Below are 16,322 nucleotides of genomic sequence, written 5' to 3' on the forward strand. Positions count from 1 at the left end.
GATTTACCTGAATTGACAACAAGCGAAATTTAATGAAACAACTTTGCATTTAAACTTTTATTGTAGTGATGATCAAGTTGCAATTAACTATTTATTAGCTAATATTAACTTGTTACACCTTATTTTATCATCTCTTACGTGAAGTGAAAACGCATCAAGAATCTTAGCAATAATGATGATTTACTTTCACTCTTTTTCCTCTCTCTCTCTCTCTCTCTCTCTCTCTCTCTCTTCCTCCCACTTTTACTTTCAAGTAGTTATGTGATTTTTTGCAATTCTTTGTCTTACTTTTTTTTCTCTTATTTACTTCTTTACCTTTCTCTTCATCTTCATCTTCATCTTCTTCTCGTTCTTTGTTAATATTTTCCCATGGATTTTTGCAACCGTGAACAAGAAAACCAGTCAGTGGGTAATTGGTCTCTTGACTTGAATATCCAGTGGGCAACCGCATCATCATCTTCAACATACCCATCATCATCATCATCATCATCATCCTCATGCTGTTGTGTTATTGTTTTTTTTGTTGGTTTTCTTGAATTGCAAGAAAATCGGAAGATTCAAAGGAAAAAGCCAATGAGAGGATGATGATGGTGGTGATGAAGATGATGAAAAAAGGAGGAGGTAAAAAATAAGGCGAAGGCAAGGAAAAAATACTGATGAGGGTAAATGAAGAGAGAGAGAGAGAATTGCAACTTTCATCCGGAAACCAGAAACCTGTAAAATCAAAGCAAAATGAATGATAAAGAAGATAAAGAAAGCTCTTTGTGTGTCATTTAACAAGAAGAGAGAGAGAAAAGGAGGAGGTGGTAGAGTAGGAGGATAAAAGTGATGAGGATGAATTGTCATTAGATTTTTCTTCTTCCTCTAGAGTCCAATTTTAACAGTGACCTTTTAACACCAATATAACAAAATAAATTTAACTTTTGCATAATAATAAGATATCACATTTGTTAGTTATCAAACCGTAGACACAAAATGAAAAATAATACACAAGATAAGAAAAACTTTTGCATTATTTGCATCCTATTGCAATGTTTTTGCAATATTATTGCATTTAATGGGACAAGAAACGTTATATAATTAATTGATATCATTTTACAGATGATTGGGTAACATTCACAGTCTGTAAACAGTTTTCCCAAGTGGTAACATTGCAACGAGAAAGACCAAAATTTTTTAAAACGAGCAAAAACTGGGTCAAGTGACATATATTTTACAGATTCATGTGTTCATAGCTCACAAAATGAATTTATTATTAGTAATCAAGATGAGGATGATGAAGAGAAAGATTGAGAGGAGCAAAAGAAACTGATATATCTTGTAGCCAAGTATCTTCATGTTGAAGGTGGTGATGAAGAAGAGAGAGAGAGAGAGAGAGAGAGAGAGAGAGAGAGAGAGAGAGAGAGAGAGAGAGAGAGAGAGAGAGAGCGGAAAAAGCATGTAAAATGAATATCAAGTTATATTTGTTTTACGAAAATTAAGATGATGAGTTAGTAAGATACTGAAGATGATAAGAGAAAGTGAGGTGTTAAAATTCAAATAGAAGATAAGTATTTGAAATAATAACAATTCGGCAAAAATCTAGTCTTAAATACTCATCATTTGTAGCATAGATAATAGTTGATTTTTGATTATTCATCATCACTTCTGAACAGATGATTAAGTTTGAAATCATCATCTTTTTTTGTCTTCCTTTCAATGTACACAGATAAATGGGTATACAAAAAATAGTTTCATCATTTAAAGTCAAGTGTGTGATTTATGTACGTAAGTTATTCAAAAACCTCAATCATTTGAATTCAATCACATTATAATAATCATTTACCTTCAACAAAAAGTAACTTCATCACCTTTTATCTTCCTCTTTCTCTCTTGCTGTCTCTTTCTATTTTCAAAAAAAAAGATGATGAAGATAAATAGAAAAACAATCTTATTCATCTTATATGTATATCTCTCTCTCCATCTTCATCATTTTTTTTAACAATGAACATTTAAATTGATTGTTTGACCCTCAAATAATGATGATGCCAACAATCAAGTAACCATCTTTTTTTTGATTGTATTAGCTTGATTTTTTTTATTTAATGAATTAAACTTAACTATGTTGACCTGTCAAATCTTATTATAACATTATCTTTATCACCTTTATGGATAATGTTGAGAATTAAATAATCAATAATGACGATTAAATATTATAATAATCGTAATCATCAACAAAACGATTTGTATAAATGCTGATAATCTGATCAGCTTTGATGGTGTCACCTTAATAATAACTTAAGAGTGATAATAATAGTAATACTTTAAATTGTTCAATTGAATTAATAATGAAAAAAAAACTCATAGTTAAATGTATTCATCTGACATACTCATTTATTTATTTGACAATCTTACAATTGATTGTTAATCAAATGATTAAATATTTAAATTACATAAGCAACTATTAGCCTAAATTTTTAATCAATTTCAATCTTAATGATCAAACTGTTTTCTATTATTATTGCCAACAATTACATGTCAATGTTGTGATTGTGATAAATAATGATGAATAATTGTAATTAAATCAATTATTTATTAATCTCCACAAAACTGACCATAAAATCAAGATGATCAACAATTAGTTTAATGATTGTAAAAGTTTACTATCATCTCTAGTTGATTAATTGATAAATAAAATGATAACAACAATGGGAAACAATTATAACATTTTTTTTATATCTAAATGTGAAAAGCAATTAAAATTAATTACGAACGGGAAACTCAATTTCCACCAGAAATATAATCAACAATTAAAATCCAACACTTCAATCAATGGGTCACCAGACTAATTCTGGATAGCAAAAATTTGTTTTGATTGTAAAGCAAAAACGTTAATTATATTGTTACGATAGCGAAACAAAACAAATGGCAATTATATAATTGCTGTGAATAAAAAGTTAATTATCTTCCTTGGTAACTTTAATTAGCTCCAAGCATTTGCGTTGATCATGATTATAACATAAAGTATCATAAACGGAAGTTAATCATTATTAAATCAACACACAGCAATTAAATCAATGTCATTGAATAACAAAAAATAAGTGAATTGACTGAGAGCAAAAAATGGTAAACATGGGATTCAATCAGAATTATCTTACTCGTCACTATCATGGATTAAGAATCATCTTACCGGAAAGTAAAAAATATTGATTATCCAAGTAATCAATCTGATTATGTCTTGACTAATGAAAAATTATTGAGAGATGATGATGATGAGTGATGAAAAGATTAAGTAGAATCGGTAAAGATAGAGTCTCAGTTGAATAATGAGTTAAAGTAAATACAGAATAGTTCAGCTACTTTGTTGGTTTTCTTTTCACGATTACTCAAAAACTACTTGACCAAACGGGTCCATTTTTCGTCTATGGAAGTTTGACCGATACTCTATTGTCATAGTTCAAGGTCATGAAGGTTATGCAGAAAAGAACGCACTTGAAGGTCATTTGAAGAATATTTTGAAAACTGGAAAATTTTGCAAGCCTGCCAATGAAGGCAAAGCTTGATTTCATTGGTGATCAAATGTTGATCAGTTGTGCGATTGTCGCTGTAACACCGATGCTGGTGGATGAACATTCAGAACCAAAGGTAAATCTAATTACTAACTAAAACTATCATTAGAAAAATTTGCTTTCTCCTAGAATTTAATTCTTACTAATCTTTTTTTGTCTCTTTAGGATTGGATGATTAATTGGTAAGTTGACCAATGGTTGACTTATGGTAAGAATTCAAAAGATTCAAAGTCTTATAAATACAGTTTTTTCATCGCTTAAAAATCATTAGTTCTCTTTCCCTTTTCTCAATCACTAGATCTAAGTTATAAGTATGGGTGATCAAACAACCTTCCACCTGTGACCTTCAAATATCCTTACTTCAATTCAACATCCAGAGCGCTGATTCTTGAGTTTATGTTTCAATCAATCTAAGTAATTCTAAGTTAGCCAAAACTAAAAGATCGTCATTTTCGTAAATTAGCTTGTGGTTTGAGAGTTCAGAAGTGCAATTATACAGAAAAAAATATTTGATTTCGTATCTCAGATTCTAATTATATTGAATCTATTTATCTATGATCCTAGAGCCAGAGAATTGGTCAAAAAACTTAAGACAATGTAATTAATTCAATGAAAAAAGTCTAAACTTGATTAGATTGAACTATTTTCTGGTTTAAAATGGGAAACAATTAACTTACCGTTCATTGTAATAATCATGTCCAAGACAACATTCAATTAACATAAGCCATGATTATTACCAACAATAAACAATGTTGTTGATTAACTAATATAATCAATGATGAAAATTAACATGAAACATACAGAAGCAAAACAAAAGGACAACGACCGTTTACTGAGTTAGTTAATTTCACTTCCTTTTAATTTTTCTTAAGGAAATGTTAATTGTGTAAAATAAGTTGTAATCAGTTGATTTAATTTTTCTGATTCTTCCTTTCCTGTTACTTTTTATCCTTACAAATCAAGTTAATCATAAAATTGATGATTGATTATCACCAACAATTAGTGAAGGTAATTCAACTCATTAAAATGGTCAATTAGATGATAAATGAAACAAACAAAAATGAGTAACTATTCAGACTATTAGAATCGGATAATCATGATGTGTAAGGATAATGACGATGATACCGTTATATTTATTTAATGATTAGATTGCTTTATTATCATCATCTAATTATTAACTAACTAATGTTATATTTTAAGAAAAATTCAAAAGTGACTATCATGTTTACATTTTTTGAACAACCTAATTTCAAAAATGATTAGTTAACTGCAGTTAGTTAATCATGAAAAGTGGGTGATGATTAGTGATTTAAGGTGAAAGGGTTGATAAGCATATTAAGTTGACATCTTTTGAGGATTGTGAAATCAACAGATTCATCCCAATATCATATTGTATGAATCATTAAATCATGATTAAGACGTAACAATTAACTTGATCATATATTAGTATCTTTTACAATTCAGACAATCTAAAGTTTGTATCAAATTGTGAGTTGTAAAAATCAACTCATTAATTAAGATAAAATCTCAAACCTTCTCATAATTATGTTAATCAATACCCGGAATCTTGTCAGTGTGACTCATTTAACAATTAATTATAAATTAGTTGAAGTACAATTCATTATATAAACATTATTATTACAATTAGTGATAGTAAAAGTTTTTAATCATGTTTAGAATACTAAAAACTAGTTTCATGATTCATTGATGATTACAAAATTAACAAGAAATCAATTTAATCTTGGATTAATCATGTACAAGAGATTTCAATTAAAAATGATTCCATAATGATGGGTTAATCATTTCTAATTAAGTTTCTATTGTAACAAAATAATAATTTCAAGGCTGAAACAATATGATTATTACGATATTACAACATTTTCATGATATTTACTTTATTTTCAGGGTTAAAACAGAATATAATTTAGTCGAAATTAAAGTTAATTGTCTTCGCTGTCATTATCATGGATTCAGGGAAGATGCAAAATAGTCTCAATTTCACAGAAATAATTAGATAATAGATAATGACAATACAAAGATGATTATTATAAAAAAGAGACTCATTGAATATTCAAATGATGGAAATGTTTTATCGTTCTGATGAACAAATGTCAGACACAATTAACCGCATTGTTAATTTGCATTTAAAAGGTAATTTACAATTTATAAATCTTAATCAATTGACCTTCAATTATTGAACTAATACAAAGCATATAGTCTTCAAGGAAATGTTAATTACGAAAACTGTGACCATATTTGTTGAGTGTGTAATCTTAAAATGACCAATGGTTATTGAAATGACCAATTATATGGTCATTAGTCAGTGAGAAAAGAGATGATGAGAAAATCGCCACTTTTCACTCTATCAGGTTAATAGAGTTTACAAACAATTGAAGAAAATATTGAATAGGAAAACATATCTTTCCATCAGCAATCTTATCATTTTCATGGTGATCTTAAGCTTCTAAATCATTATTATTATCTCACTTTGAATAATAATAATCATCAACCTACCAATGGTAATCAATCATATTAAAATAAAAGATTTTATCATGATTTACAGATGAAAGTGAAGATTCTGGATTGAATCAAGAGAGAGAGAGATAAAATAATAGTTGATAATAATGAGCAAAATGAAAAAGTAGCAAAAGACATGATCAATGAGCTCTTACCCAGAGGGTAAATTGATTCACCTTTTTTGGCAATTCAACTTCTACTAATTTGCTTTTGAGTCTCTCAACAGAAACTTACAATTTGTTAATCACCGTAATCATCATGATCATTATAATAATTACCATTATTTGGAGAGTAAAGAGAAAAAAAATAACTCGGACAGCATGATGATGATTAAAGTGACATTTGTTCAGCAATTTTAAAAATAGTTCAACTTATATAAATACATATAAGATTGTAGCTCAAAGCAATGGGACAAATTAGATTTGGACATTAATTCAATGTTATCAGTTTTTTACTACATCATTATTATTACAATTACTATTATCATTGTTGACAGAAAATTGAATATAAATATATCTGCTAATCAAATAATAATCTTCATTAACTGGACACAAGTATTTGCATATTTGTGTAAATAGAAAGCAAGAAAACATTTAGCTATTCACAAACACTAATCATGTAAACATGATTATGATAATGATTATCTTGAGATAGTAAAATATTGTGAGATTTATGCGTTAATCTGAATTGATTTTTAATCCAAATTTGAGTTTAAATCATTTTTTATGTTTAATGTTTGTAAATTCATCATGTTTCAGCTAATATGTTTATGGATCATGGTGAAAAAAACTACACAGTCTGGTCAATAAGGTAAACTAAACAGATAGAATATGATAAATATATAAGATAATAATTCAGTTGATGATATAATACATGATGAAGAAGGAGATTAATAACTTTTCATTTAAAAAGAAACCAATTAAGATAAGAGATTATATTAAAATCAATAGCAAAGGTAAGATAATAATAATATAAAAAGTAAGAGCTCGTTAAGAAAACATTACCACCGTCAAATTGTAAAGTCAACACAGCAAATTGGGTAAAAAGTTAATCAAAATCAATATGAAATTAGTGGTATAATCTATTATGAGTAAATACAGAAACAGTGACAAAATCAATTGGATTAATGGTTAACTTTTCGCTTCCATTTGATTGATTGTGATAAGTTAACATTTTACGAATATGCTATTACTTTTAATTAGGATTGAGCTTCGTAAGTGAAAAGTAATAGTATCAAGGAAAATCGATTGAAAATATAACAAGTTATTCTTGTCGATACAAAGAAAGCCAAAAGACTTGGAAGAGAAGATGATGAGGAGAAGAAGGTAAGACGTTTCTAAATCAGAAAACAAAGAGAAAGAGAGAGAGAATAAGAAGGAAGAATGACCCTCACTTAGTTTCCTTCTCATTACATGAGACTGGTCAGTTACTAGAAGATCAGAAAAAAATAGGAACCACTTAAACATGTTAAGATTGTTTCAACATTTTTAACCTTCACAATTAAGTTCGTGCTGTAGACACAATCAACATTTCCCATTTCCTCAAGTTAAGGATAAGGATAGAGAAAAATAAACATCATCATCAGAATCGTTAATTGACTTGAGATACAGATTATACTTTCTCTTATTTTCAACTAGGGAGAGAGTGAGAGAGAGAGAGGAGGAAGTGAATGAGAGATGAAAGTGAGAGCAGGTTGTTTGCCTTATAAAGTTAGTGAGTGAGAATAAAATAACAATTAAAATGATAGTCAAGATGTAAAGAAAAATCTTTCATTTTGTCATTTCTAAAGTGATGATGATGACATTGTTTTGGATACTTCATCAGCTAATCAATTCAATACCAACTAATTATAATTGATCTAATCACTCAATTGTTCAGAAATCAAAGTAAATGTTTCGTGAAACTATCATTATCATGGTTAATGATTGTCATCCAAATTATTGCTTCTCAAATTGTTACAGATTAATACACAAGTATAATATTAATGTTAATTCATATCGAATCCATGTAACAATAACTATTGTCTGATCAAATCCCAATCGATAATGAAGATAATTTATTCTGCTGATGATCAAATAAAATCTATCAACTATATCAACAAAGAAATCAGCTGAGTGAACAAAGTTGAGGATTCGCAGAAATAAAAAAATAACAGACAGAAAAAAAATGTTGAAAATTATAATTGTCAATAAGAAAAAAAAACAATAACATAGAATTAAGAAAAATGATTTATAATCAACCTTAAAATGATTATTATTTAAAAATCTACAATTTCTTATGATTGTAATATAAATCAAATTACCAATTGACCTTGATATTGTGGCTCAGATTCATTCAGAATTAATCATTCAGAGTCTTTAGGGTGTTTTCTCAAAATTAATAGCTGAAAAAGTAATCAAGTTGATAATAATGATGATAATCATCGCAGTGTTTGGAAAGAATAATGATAAAAATAACTGTAATTGTTACTATTTCGTAGCAATTACTGTTGAGAATCAAAGAAGAAAAAAATACCTTTAAAACAATATGAAATATCCTAATTAAGTTAATAATATTAAAGAATTACATCATAAAGGTAATTCTTAAAGAGAAAATGATATTTTTTTTAAAGAATTTGATTCATAAATAAATGATGATCTTATCAACAGTCTTGGGACTGTTTTAATATAACGAGTTACCTTGATTCCTTTGGCTTTTTTTTCAAACAATTAACAGTTGATCAAATGATGAATAATAAATTGTAACACTCACCTTCTGATGGCAACTGTAAGAGCTTCAGGTGATGCGGCGCAAGGACAAACTGCATCAGGGCGTAGTCCACGACTATGAAATACATTGATAAATTGATCACATGATGAGAGTGACCATGGATTTGAACCATCGGCCACTAATAACATTCGTAGAGAAGCTAAATTTACATCTTTGTGCTCCTTTGTAGCCAATAAACCCCAATGAAGGTCACGAGATTTACATATGGCAACGGTCGCTTTAAATTTGGTGATCATCAACATCCAAAAGGAGGGATTAATTTTCATTAATGAATAGGGAATAAAAATTACATGCATTCCATTGAGAACACTGGTCAATACCGAATGCCAATGACCCACTTCTCGTTTAAAGTCTAACACACACACCATAACATCACCTTCCGTGTAACTACAGGCAGAGGTTAAAGCTCGACAATGGGAAATCATTGCTTGTCGGGATATACAAACACCCTTCATGGAACCATCTTTATCTAGAGTATATTCAATGTATGCTGGTGCCTCTTCCGATATTCTTGGTGGTGGTGCCCAATCTCGCGGTGGTTTAGACCAATTATCTGGTACCAGCCAGGTAATCGGAGGCCAACCTTTAAATGTGTGAATCTCACCGGTACCAGGTGATTTGGGTAATCCTTTGAAACATGCATCAGCTGTTAATGCATATGAAACATTACATGAACCAAGTAGAAAACCAATTTGTTGAGAACCAGCGTCTCGCTTGGTCATTGGTACTTCAATTGGTACTGGTACAATTCCGGCCATTAGGCAACCATAGAAAGCACAAATAAATCCAATTGGATCACTATTGGGATAAACTAATGCAATCCTGTCTCCTGGTTTAATTGTGTTTGTTTCAACACCAGTTACATTGTTGATATTTTTCTGACCACCGACTTTATTTAGTAAATTATAAGCGATCTTACGACTTCGACTAAGCAATTTACCGTAAGTTATTGAAGGACTTATTTTACCGGTTGGATCGAGGACAGTTACCGCTGGTGCTTTTAAGGTTGCTGAACCATAGCGTTGAAGAGCTTCCTCAAGACTTTTAGGTAAACCAGAAGAAACAATTAAAGGTTCACTGACCGAGGGTAACATTGTACTTCCCTCTGGTCTGGGTGCTGAAGGATCTGTTTGATTTGCAGCAATTTCTAGATCAGTTTCATCATCAATATAAAAATCACGAAGTGGCCTTTTCTTGGGTCTTTTAAGGGTATTTAATAATTGCTGTATTTTAGCAGAAACTTTCCATCGACCAGTTCCATAGGTATCAATTGATGGTGATCTACTACTTCTCATTGGAGATCCTGTTGAAGCAGAATCTTGTTGTTGCTGTTGACCATAAACGTTATCATATTCAGGGCCAATATCTTGACTCGAAGGGGAAGTCCTACTAAGTGAATCACCATCGCCAGTACCGTTATTATTACCATTGTTTGTTTTAGTAACATCAGGTTGAGATTGTTGAGAGAAACTTGAATTTGTTGTTGATAAGCTTTGTAACATATCTGAAAGACTCATTATGTTTGCACTATCTGATCGAGAGCTTATTCTTTGAGGTGGTTTCTCTGGTGGCCTTTCATTACTACTACAATTATCATCATAACTACTTCCCCCACTACCTGTTCCATCACCTGAACCACGACTTATATTATCCTTATTATTATTACTTGCACTGAGATTATTGTTGTTGTTGTTGGTGATATTGATGTTACAATTAAGATTGTTGTTATTATTGTTGTTAAGATGATGTTGTTTCAACATTCTAGGTGGAAATTGAGTTGACTGATGAGGTGGTGGTAATGGAGCTTGATCATTATCAGAGATAAGGTTGTTAACTATGGTTGATGATGATGTTATTGGTGTAGGAATTAAAGATGGTTGTTGTTGTTGTTGTTGTTGTTGCATAGATGAAGCTGGTGGTATTAAGGGTTGAGGTGAAGTTGGTACTGGTATTGATGAAGTTTTCAATTTATCTTTAAGATGAGCTTTTAATTGATTTTGAAACACTGACTGTAATTGTCGTTGTGATTGTTTAGAACTTTCCCTTGGAACAATAGATGGACCTTTTGGTTCTTTCTTTTCTTTATTTCGATGTTCTAATGGAGATGCTGGTGGCTGTTGATCACGAAAACCTTGAACACCAATTACTCTAGGTGGTAATGGTTGAGGTGGTAAATTGGGTTCATGGGCTGGTGATGAAGTGGTTGAAGTATCGGTTGATGATTGATGATGATAATGTTGATCACGATGACGATGATTATGATGATGATCACGAGATGATTGGGTTGGTTGACGAACATGATGACCACTGACAATGTGAGTTGGACGACAAGAAATAAAGAGATCATCATCAGGTGTACCACCTCCACTGCTCTCATTAATTAATGAATCTTCATCTTCATCGTCTGAAGATGAATCAGTTATTCCAGGTCTGTTTTCTCTTGAAGGTGAGGTTGTTGATGCCATGAGAGAGGTTCGTTTAGATGGCATGGGTAATGAGGGTTTTACCCTATTTTGCATAGCTGCTAACGCTTGTTGAACGGCTTCTTGCCGAACCTCAGAATGGTAACGAGACTCATGGCGAGTTACCCGCCGGTGGACACGTCTTTTGGCACGAGTTGATGGACTTGCAGATCCTTGGGCTGGTTGGCAGGAGAGGTAAGGAGCCAATAGGCGAGATCTTTTCTTTTCATAGCCTTTCTGTGTAATATCACCTTCACTCAACTCTAAATCAAGTTCAGCTAATTTACCTCTAACCTCTTGAGGTAATTGAGTTACATCTAAACTGTGATCTGTCATAATTTAGAAGATATTGATCTTTGATTGGAAATGATGATGGAGTAACTTTCAAGTTGAACAGTAAGAAGATAATCATAGAATTCCTAGAACAGAAGGAGAGAAAAAAGTGTCTAATTAACCATTAAGAATTAAAATGTATTCTTTTCTTTTCCTTTTCAAAATGGATGAAAAGACATAGTGAGGGAGAGGGAGAACAGTGAAAAGACAAAAAACAAACAGAAAATCAACAAAGATACTAAGTATGAATATTAATGAAAAAACTCCTTCTCTATCTCTCCCTCATTCTCATTCTCTGTCTCTCTCTCTTTCAGATATGGTAGCAATAGGATGATAAATTTATGCACCGATTTTAACACAGGAGAAAAAAGAGTTAAAAGCTAAAAGAGAATAAAAAAGACAGAGGGGAAAAGAAAAAGTAACAAGAGATGATCAGGTGGTGAAGTATTGGAAGAGATGAAAAGAAGAAGAGAAAAGACAGAAGATTGAGGAAGATACATTAGAATAGAAGAAAAAAATTAAATACTCACAACAATTAATTAAAAAGCTGAACAATCATCCAATGTTTACATCTCTCTCATTGGTTCGGTAAAACCTGGAAATTGAGAATCATCCAAAGGTGAGAGGATACAAATTGATGATGAAGATGATTATCCAAGAAGATGGAATGAAGATAAATTTAAATGTCTGTTAATTGTGATAAATATTAAATAACTTATTCATAATAGTAAAAAATTAACAGACTGGTAACAAGATGATAACAAATAAACAGAAGAGAAAAAAACTGGATGAAGTGAGAGAGAGAGAGATGATTAGTCTCACTTTGGGTGAGACATTTTTTTTGTGTTTGGAATCAAGTGGTTGGTGGATTAACTCAAATATCTTTTGAATCTCTTTAAAAGTTCATCAGGAATTGATTCCGATTCCTAAATAAAGAGAAGCGAAAAGAAAAATGAAAGAGAAGATAAAAAATCTCCAATCACTGAATCGAATCCAGATAAGATTCGATAAACAAAAGATTCGATCCCATTTTCGATTATCAGCGCCACCTGTTGATCCATAATGAAGATTTTTTGGTTCACACCTTTTTTACGAGTTCGAAATAACTAGTGACCTCTACATTCCATGGAAATCACTAAAAGTTTTTTTCTGAAGAGAAAGTTGAACAATAAAAATCGAATCTTAATAATAATTATGGTTAAGGTAAATTCTCTGTAAATGTTTGGATAGATTCAAATTGGTTGATCATCTGTTTTCTTCCAAGTCAATTTCTTTCCTTTGGTTAGTTTACCTTGAAGGAGAAAAACTTGAAAAAAAAGTTAACAAAGTTGCGAATGAATTTGTGATTGGCTGTTGGGAAACTCGTTTAACCGGTACAACTAATTATTTCCACAGGTAAATTGAGTCACTTTGAGAAAATTTCTCTCACTATTTGTTTCTTGTTTTTCTTTTGTCTCTCTCTTTCCACTAATTTCTATCCATCAAATGGTTACAATGATTGTGACAAATTTTCCCCGACTCTTGATCTCTATAAGTTGTTTTCTTTTAACAATTAACTTAATTGTTCCAGTATTTTGTCAAACAACATCCGATTCCACTGAATTAGGTGAAAATGATTCACTCAATGCTTCATCTGTTGATTATGTCACCCTAAGATCTGTCATCATAATCTTAAACGAAGGTCTATCAACTCCACCTTCAACCTTTTCCCATATTGATCCCTATCTAAGACCAGAATTTTGGCCTGACGGTGTTGAACAATTAACCGCAACTGGTAAATACAAATTATACAATTTAGGTAAATCATTTCATTCGAGGTACGATCGTTTCCTAACTGATAGTCCGCGTGAGGTTCATGCCCGAAGCGGAGATAAAGACAATAACATTGAAGGTTCGCTTGTCTTTCTTCACGGAGCTTACAAAGCTCGTGGTCATTGGAAATATGGATCAACCGATTACCTTCCGATCGCCGTTCATACAGTGCCAACGAAATACGATTGTGTAAGTATAAGAACCCAACAAAAACCAGACAATAACCCGATTCCAGGTACAGGTAAACTCTTACTCTATGGTAAAGTTAACCTTCAAGTGCTCATGTACCCACTTCCTAGAATCTTATACTTGATTTATTTTTCGTTTTTTTCTAAATTCTAAAATTTTTTTTCTCTTTCTTTCTATTGTGACAATCAACTGATTCGTAGATGCTTTCAACTCATTGCTATTGTCCAAAAGTGAACACTGTTATTCAAGATCTATTAAGTTCAAGCGAATGTGAAAGTTTGAAAAAACAATTTGCCTCAACATTGAAATTGGTTGAATCTAAAACTGGATTAACCTCATTTTGGAATCAAATTGATTATATTGAAACAGTTTTGTTACAAGTAATGTTAAAATCAAAGATTCCATCATGGATCACCCCTGGTGTAATTGAAGATTTTAACGATTTAGGCAACAGTTTCCATTCAATGGCGACCGCGTATCCCGATATGTTGAAGCAAATGGTTGGACCGATTTACTCAGAACTAACCGATAGATTGAAATCAATTATAAAACCAACACCTCGTTCATCGGTTCAACAAAAACCTCGACTTCTAGTTTATTCAACGTTAACACCGATCATGTCTTCAGTTGCTTACCATTTAGCCGGTGTTAACGGGGTCATTCCACCTCCAGGGTCGATCTTTATTCTTGAACTTTACGAGGAACCAGGATTAGCTTATGCCGTTAAAATGTTTTACTGGAACGATACCGATTCTCATCAACCCAATCTCGTTTATCCAAATTTCGTTACATCATCATCATCATCATCATCTTCTTCTTCTTCTTCATCATCACCATCAGTACCTCTTAATGATCTCTTAAATCATATGTCCACCCTAATGGAATCCGATTGGCCAGCCTATTGTGGACTTGGCGGTTCGATTGATACTGGTCTTGATACACTCTCAATGATCTTAATTATTATTCTTATTGTTGTATTTGCTTCAGTTGCATTTACTATAATCATGATTGTGAAAAAATCACGATCAGGTTATGTTATCTTCAAGTAACTTTGATGATTTATCATCATCAACTATCAATAAGTGTCATATTTTTTTCTGTAATCGTAATTAAATTGCTCCTTGGGGGTTGATTTTGATACTTGTTAATTTACAATAATTCAATTATTAAATTGGTATTATGATTTAATACTACAAACTTTAACGGTCTTAGTTGTTTTCATTCATACAATGATCGTATTTCAAGTTGAATAGGATAACAGTTACAATTGATATTCCCTTTCATTCATAAAATTACACGAGAAAAGAACGAGAAAAATGATGAGTATTTCCAAAGATCCATGTCGAGATTTCGTCTTCCATTAGTTATTAAAATTAATGAACATTTCGAAATCTCTGTTTCTTTTTATTCTAAACTCAACATGTTCATGGGATAATCTCTCTCAAGGTCATTTGAAGGGGGGAAAGTGAAGTTCCATGAATGAGTCTCAATGAACTTTCGCAAGTTTCGTCCAAAACTCGAACTCAAATTCTGAGTCCTAATGATTAGTAGTTTTGACGAAAAAAAAACTTTAATGAAAATCTTTAGTTTAAAGGGAACTTATTTATACAACTTTCTCTCTAAATTGAATCAAATTAACGATTAATTAAATTACAGACAATCAACTTAATAGAAATCAGAATAGTTTCCGGTTAACAAAATGATTAAATATCATCTCAAGGTTATTTGAACATCCTAAGTGATTAACAATCGCGTGAATCAATGATTATTGTAAATCTAATCACAGACAATTTGATCATCATTATAATTGTTATTAAAACTTTATGGATGATCAGTTAATTATTACTGTTTCTCATTTAGTAGCATTTACTTTCCCAATGATTATCAATTCGTTTGTTAATCATCTTTAATCATAATGTTATTTATGGTATCAATTGTTGTTATATTTTCCCTTTGATTGTTGATCAACAATTGATTGTCCAAAGGGATGGAAACACAATCCATGAAATCATTATAAGAAAACTGGACACACCCAAGGAGATGTTACTTTTTTGGTATGTTATTGAATTGGAATCGCCAGAACGACCTGAAAACTTAATTGTTGAGTAAATTGTTTAACCATAACATCACAATTGATTGTAACAATTAAAGATGGCGAGGAAAAAAAAGGAATCAAGGATTGGTTAGACTCGCTCGGGTCCGATTGTTAATCGACAAGGACATTTGAAAGCTTAATTGTAAATAATTAAGACTCACCTTTCGGAAGATTAAAAGTCCAATACCTTGATTATAATTACAAAATGTATTAGTTATTAACTTATTCATTACTAAATCATTGATTGTAATCAAGTTAATCTCTCAACACCAACGCGTTCAAATTAATACAATGACAACAAAGAGATAGATTTTCATTAAATCCAATGTTGATTACGAACAAAAATGTTCAAGATTAACCATGTTGATGATAATCAAATCACCCACTGGATTTGAAATGATTAACGTTTATATTAAAATCAGGACAATATCAGGAATAGTGTTTGTAATGATTAAAATCAATAGATTCATTGATTTCACTTCATATCAATCTGATTATTGACTTAAAGTGTTCCAATCTAAATTTAGAGAGTAAGGACAACAAAAAGAAGTTTAAAAAAATAAGATGAAAATAAACAAACACAAAACCATCTTCATC

General features: G+C 31.1%; 2 protein-coding genes across 2 annotated transcripts; one reads left to right on the forward strand and one right to left on the reverse strand.

Annotated features, from left to right (window-relative positions):
* Window positions 1–680: 680 nt before the first annotated feature.
* On the reverse strand, window positions 681–12,593 carry LOC128392525 (disco-interacting protein 2-like). The gene is made up of 3 exons (XM_053352555.1): window positions 12,160–12,593; window positions 8,817–11,715; window positions 681–714 (listed from the first exon to the last, which is right to left on the reverse strand). Exons 2-3 carry the CDS (start codon window positions 11,630–11,632, stop codon window positions 696–698), a joined length of 2,835 nt encoding a protein of 944 aa, XP_053208530.1. The 5' UTR covers window positions 11,633–11,715; window positions 12,160–12,593; the 3' UTR covers window positions 681–695.
* A 414-nt stretch (window positions 12,594–13,007) lies between these two features.
* On the forward strand, window positions 13,008–14,833 carry LOC128392529 (prostatic acid phosphatase-like). The gene is made up of 2 exons (XM_053352562.1): window positions 13,008–13,630; window positions 13,831–14,833. Exons 1-2 carry the CDS (start codon window positions 13,115–13,117, stop codon window positions 14,677–14,679), a joined length of 1,365 nt encoding a protein of 454 aa, XP_053208537.1. The 5' UTR covers window positions 13,008–13,114; the 3' UTR covers window positions 14,680–14,833.
* The last annotated feature ends 1,489 nt before the right edge of the window (window positions 14,834–16,322 follow it).

Source organism: Panonychus citri, unplaced genomic scaffold (assembly GCF_014898815.1).
Source record: "Panonychus citri isolate SS breed McGregor unplaced genomic scaffold, ASM1489881v1 Contig00136, whole genome shotgun sequence".
Classification (NCBI taxonomy): Eukaryota; Metazoa; Arthropoda; class Arachnida; order Trombidiformes; family Tetranychidae; genus Panonychus; species Panonychus citri.